The sequence below is a fragment of the Cetorhinus maximus genome, chromosome 4 (genome assembly GCF_964194155.1).
Source record: "Cetorhinus maximus chromosome 4, sCetMax3.hap1.1, whole genome shotgun sequence".
Classification (NCBI taxonomy): Eukaryota; Metazoa; Chordata; class Chondrichthyes; order Lamniformes; family Cetorhinidae; genus Cetorhinus; species Cetorhinus maximus.
Window position 1 is genome coordinate 75,275,833 of NC_135882.1, and position 5,986 is coordinate 75,281,818.

The following is a 5,986-nucleotide window of genomic DNA, read 5'->3' on the forward strand; positions in this document are numbered from 1 at the left end:
CTAAGGGGTTGTTTGTTTTTTTTAATGGTAGCAGTAGCGCTCACATCTTCGTTAAATGAATGAGCCGTTTAATTACACTGCTTTAAGCTGATTGATTGAAGGCTTCCAACTCAAATCTCAGCTCAGATGGAACATACCATTGAGGACGGATACCTCCCGGTGCCGACTGAAAGTTCAGACTGCAGACGTGAATGTAAGGTACGGGAATATTTTAACAGGTCTTTCAAAACATGAAACAATAAATAAAACAAAAAAAACTGTTTTTCCGCGTCCTTTCTTGTGGGATATGATTGTCAGCGTTAGTGTTTGTTAATCCCGTCCTTGAATGGTTAGATCCACATAGAGCAGATACTTCCTGTTTAAAAGTGACATTAGAAGCCGTCAAAGCCACTGGAGGTGGGGTTTCTTTTTTCGACAAAGGAACTTTTTGCGTATGTTTTTGGTATTTAACAAATTTGTGGAGGAAGCCCTTTTCACTTGAGGTTCCTTTCAGTTTTCTAGCGGATTGGTGCCATGTCTACTGGATCTGTCAGTGACACTGAGGACATGCGGGAAATGGAATTACAGGCGCTCCATCTCCAATGTAACGGCTTCAAACACGAGTCGAACGACACGGAATTCTACGTCTCGGCTGAAAACACTGATGAATCGAGCTCTGAGTGCGGCTCCAAGAGAAAGAGGCGAGGGAGTGTTAGGAAAAAGCAACTGCCCAAGCTGGGCAAAGAAGGGAAACAATCGCAGAGGAACGCTGCCAACGCCAGGGAGAGAGCTAGGATGAGAGTCCTGAGCAAAGCCTTCTCCAGATTAAAAACAAGCCTTCCTTGGGTGCCTTCAGATACCAAACTCTCCAAACTTGACACCCTCAGACTGGCAGCGAGCTACATCGCACATTTAAGGCAAATCTTAGCAAATGATAAATATGAAAACGGATACGTCCATCCTGTGAATCTGGTAAGAAAATGCGGATGTTGCAAAAACCAGTAACTATAGGGAAACCAATTTCATAATGACTTTAATGCATAAAGTGTAAATCGTATTTAAGATTAACATGGGGATGTTATAGTGTTCAATGTGCATTCATATTTTCTTTTATTAAAAGTACTGCTAAAACATGGCAGTTTAGAACGTTTACAACAGGACAAATGCTAAATCAATCTCAGCGCTATGTTATTAATGAGCTACAACATAAGTGTACCTTTAGACGTAGATTTTGTACATTGCAAGGAAACTGATTATTTTATGTTATACAACATTTAAGTGCTATTCTAATAAATAACTTCGCATAAATTAATATGTACCAGACCTGCTCCTGTGCTGTCTGATTCTAAGCTTCTGCATTCCACCACATAGAGGGAACTCAACTGACCAATCGCCGTATACTCTTAGCTGATGACAATCTTAGAAAACAGACAGGTGCATCTTTACCAGCTGCATCATACTTTTAGAATCTAAACAAAAATAACGTATGTATAAATCTGTTAACAAGATTCCAAAAATCATCTTTGTAACATACATAACATGATATTAGTTGCACATTTCACGATCTCTCCCCAACACACGCACACACGGGAGGCGTTTATAGGAACGTTTAGATATAAGGCGATATTTATAAGTTATTGCGCAATGTTATGAAACAAATCGGAGCTCTCCCGCACAAACTTCATCTTTCCACAAAACTCGAGAAAACAGAAAGGTAGACAGCCGTTTGAATGTTTTGCCAATACATCAGTGACCAATATGTAAGTAATTCTCTCTGTAGGGAAATCTGAAGAAAAAAGTCAGGCTTCATTGACAGATATCATTCAGATAACATAGTTTGTGTATAAGGTGTGATCATTATGTCTTCTAGATCTGGAGATGTCTTGTAATCGCTTTATTATCTGGCGACAGATTTCGCCAGTTGTCAACTCAAAAATGGCAACTATTAAAACGAAAATGGTCAAGTGATTTATCTTATGATAGTTACTATTTATATAACTTGCCACGGTAACAGTTATTTTTTAAAAAAAAGTTTTTGTGCTTTTCTTTAGATGGGGGGGGGGGGGTTAATGTTGTTCAACTTCCAAATAATTTCTAACTTACCTTTGTTTTCCATCTATATAAATACTCATTAATTTCTAAAAATGTTTATTTTGTGAGCTAATTCCATTGGATGTTGCATGTTAAATCTATATACATTTCTTGCATACTGAACAATTGTCTTCTGTACGGTTATAGCTGAGCCAGTCTCAGGGGTAGTAACAATGGGATTGAGCGGGCCTGTTGCATGTTTTAAGTACGAATCTTAAAGGATCGACATTCTTTTGGAACTAGTAGAGAAAAACAGTTATTGCATTCCGATTAAATTGGGATGCTTAGAGGAAGCTGGGGTATTGAGAAGATTTCTCTGAAGATTTCTTCAAGTCATGTAATATTAGGGCACAGGAATAACGCTGCTGAAAATATTAAATCCTGCAAGACAGCATTTCTCGAAAGCTTTTCAGGAAGAGTTTCTCTCTTGAGTCTCACACTGGGTCGGGTTTCATTATAAGGGGCAAGCTTTTAAAAATTGCCTTCGAACGATCAACCTCAAAATACAGAGAATTACAGAAATGTTGCGACTCAAAATAAAAGATTTAAAACTCCGTTGAAAGGAAAATAGCTCACTTCTAGCCTTTTATTCAGGAGAACATTTAACTGATCGCCTCGCAGGTTTGATTACTTACAAGAAATCTTTAACAAATGCTTTCGTATATTTCCAGCCGTGCAACTCTATATAGCCAAGAAACGATTGGTACTTTAAATTTAATTATCTTAGAATCTATGAATCGGTATGGAAATCGCAACATCCTTTTCTCATTGTTGGTCCATTTGCCAAGCGTCAGCCTCACAATTCAAATCTGCCGCTTTGTGGCAGCTCTTGTCTGTTTGGCACTTCAGTTTTGGCAATCCCTTTTTGTTTTAAGTTTACTGCGTGATGTATCGATTTTCTGTATAACTTGATCTGTGCTCCTTTTTATTCGAGTGGAACTGCACCATTTGATGCAGAATTGATTAAACTGAGTTCATAATGTGAAGTAAAATTTTGGAAGGCCACATACTATTTCCTAATTTATAGAAAGCGTTTGCGGACATAAATTGTTCCTCTCTATGTCATTAGGGCCAGTGTATTATTATTCTGACCTTTTTTTGTTTCAAATTTCAGACCTGGCCTTTCGTGGTTTCGGGAAGATCAGATGTAGACAGCAAAGACCTGGCGGCCACGTCCAGGCTGTGTGGGACTACAGCCTAGCAGTACCGGCCAGCTCCCACTTCAACTCCCTCCAGGAGTAGGTTTCTGCGTGGTAGAGCTTCGCCAGACGGATAATGTGCCTTATCCCAAAGGGAGGCGTCAGCAGCCCATCACGTTTCTTTTGTTTTTAAAGTGTTTGTGTTTTAACTGCATGCTTTGCAGGACAAAGCCCTTACTCGCGGCAACATGCCTAGAGTGGGTGAGAGAGTAGAAAAAGATGCACTGTATGGCTGCCGCAACAGGATCTCCCAGATGATTGGTCAGTAGAGGATGTACAATGGACGCAATATGCTCGTTACCGTACAGCATGGGATCAGACACCAGCAAGTTACCCTCCGCGCACTGAAAGCACATCCAGTATTAAAGCAATAATAATTTAGAAAACTGGCAGTATTATCTAGCGATATATCAATTGTGAAATAATGACCACATCAATTAGGAGGAAGAACAAGCCTCTTTCCAACAGTATTGCAGAGTTATTTTTATAATCTTGTATGTTGCAGGGTGGATGTTTTGTTACAAATTTGTATTTTGCGTGTCGCTCACGCGTTTTTTAATCTTATTTCCTATGGTTATCGTTTATTCTTTAAAATGTACAGTTTGGGTTTTTTTTATAAAAACGATTTTCGCTGTAGTTTTATTTGAAAAATACTTTTATAAGCGAAAACAATAGCACTTTACATGTTTAACATCAAAATGTTTGTTCCTGGAAGATTTTATATTAAGAAAGAGCAATGCATTTAAGGTTGTTCCCAGTAATTTCTAAATTCCAGTGGAATTTTTAACCTATGTATCAGGAACTCCAAACGTTTAGTCCCTGGTTTCTTCTTAACTAAGGTGGCTCCAATTGGTGGACCTACCTTTCATCTTTGAAACTTGACTGATTATTTCTAGTTTTGTATATATAGATATAGTCGGGTTTTGAGAACTTTTTTTGATGATAAAAGTAGTACCATAGCTGTACTGTATTATCTACAGGATGCACTGCAGCAACTTGCTAAGCCTTCTCTCACAGCACCTCCCAAACCCCCGACTTCCACAATCTAGAAGAACAAGGTTAGCCGATGCATGGGAATACCATCTTTTCCAAGTTACCCACCAAGTGTTGCCCCATCCCAATATGGCCTTATATCATTAGCCTTTCATTGTCACGGGGCTAAAATCCTGAAACGCTCTACCAAACAGCTGTGAGAAAGTACATTCACCATAAGGATTGCAGTGTGTGAGAAGGCAGCTCACAATTATCTTCTTAACTTTAGCTAGGGTTGGGCATTAAATGCTGCCTTTGCTATTGACTTCTATATCCTGAGAATGAACTTTAGGACTGTCATTGAGGGCATCACCACACTATGGTATGTGGCCTTGCACCCCTGTTTCCTTATACTCCATTTTTACCACAGGAAATGGGCAAATAAGTAATTGTGAAGTTGGTTCAACAGATACAATGGCCTGAATTTTGCGCTTTTCCACCTGTGGATTTTTAGGTGGGGGAGTGTGAAATTGAAGGGACGGGATTCTCTCTGGGTTCCTGTCCACCCTGACTACACAACGATTTTATGCTGGGGTGGGAAGCCTGTTTTCAGGCTGGCAGGGATATTGAAGTTGTGTGGGGGTAACCTGAAAATCAATGGAGTTCCCAGGTGGGAAGTAAGGGGGAGTGGGGGTGCCTCTATCTGAAGCCCCCTTCTGAAGTCAGGCACCTTTCCCTTAAGGTCCGGTGGCCTCCGGACCTCCCTCCCCCCACTCGGCCTCTTACCTGAGACCTCAATTTCCCCCTTCGTGACCCCCCCTCCCCAGGCCTTCACTACCCTTCCCACTCTAGGGCCCTTTAAACTTACATGGGCCTCTGATGCCCGGACTTAGTTTCAGGCTACCTCCTGCATTTCCTCACCAGTCCATTGCAGCTCTTGTTGCTGCAGGGCCTGGAGAGCCGCAGTCCAATCAGATTGGCCAGCAGCTCTCTAAGGCAGGACTTCCTCCCAGGTGAGGGGCAGAATTCCTCTTGCAGCCACTTAACACTCGAGCATGAAATGGGTGTGGGGCACTCAGAGTCAGCGGGGATGTGTGCCCCACCGACACTTCAGATGACAGGAAGCGAGACCCACCATTTGAAAAACTCAGGCCATTGTGTGTAAGCTCTGTACAAAATCAACTGGAATAAATCTGTGGTTATTTTTTTAAAAACGTTGTTACCAGCTGAACCAATATTCATGTTTTGATGAGTGAAAGGCTCTAAGTAGCTTATCATTTTTAAAGTATATCTGACAGTCAGGGCCAAATTTTAACTCATTCAACACCCATTCACTTACACAGAGTTAAAATTGGTTCCTCATCGTCCCAAAACCTGAATTTCACTACATATTCAGAAAGCCCTGCATTCGTCAGCTTCATCCCAGTGGTGACAGGCAGTATGTAAGTGGCTTTCTACTCAAGTTTTAATAAAAGTTGAACTAATACCACAAAGTATGAAAGTGGCCACCAACTTTAACACACTTAATATAACATTCCAATTTCAAATAAGTTTTTGTATCTCAACACTTCATAAGTAGTACATAATAGCTGAACATCAGCATGCACAGAATAAGCTGGTGAATGAGACAACATTTAAAGAAACAATTTCAGCCTACTTATTAATTATTTGGCAATCATTTTAATCAAAGCTAAGACAAAATTATTCCACAATGGAATCCTAAATCAACTTGCTCTGAATGGATC

The 5,986-nt window shown here is 40.4% G+C and overlaps 1 protein-coding gene across 1 annotated transcript; it reads left to right on the forward strand.

Moving 5' to 3' along the window:
• Positions 1 to 313: 313 nt before the first annotated feature.
• msc (musculin (activated B-cell factor-1)) lies at positions 314 to 5,535 on the forward strand. Its single transcript, XM_078539694.1, has 3 exons — positions 314 to 951; positions 3,185 to 4,236; positions 5,501 to 5,535. The coding sequence occupies exons 1-2, from the start codon at positions 514 to 516 to the stop codon at positions 3,269 to 3,271; spliced, it is 525 nt and encodes a 174-aa protein (XP_078395820.1). The 5' UTR covers positions 314 to 513; the 3' UTR covers positions 3,272 to 4,236; positions 5,501 to 5,535.
• The last annotated feature ends 451 nt before the right edge of the window (positions 5,536 to 5,986 follow it).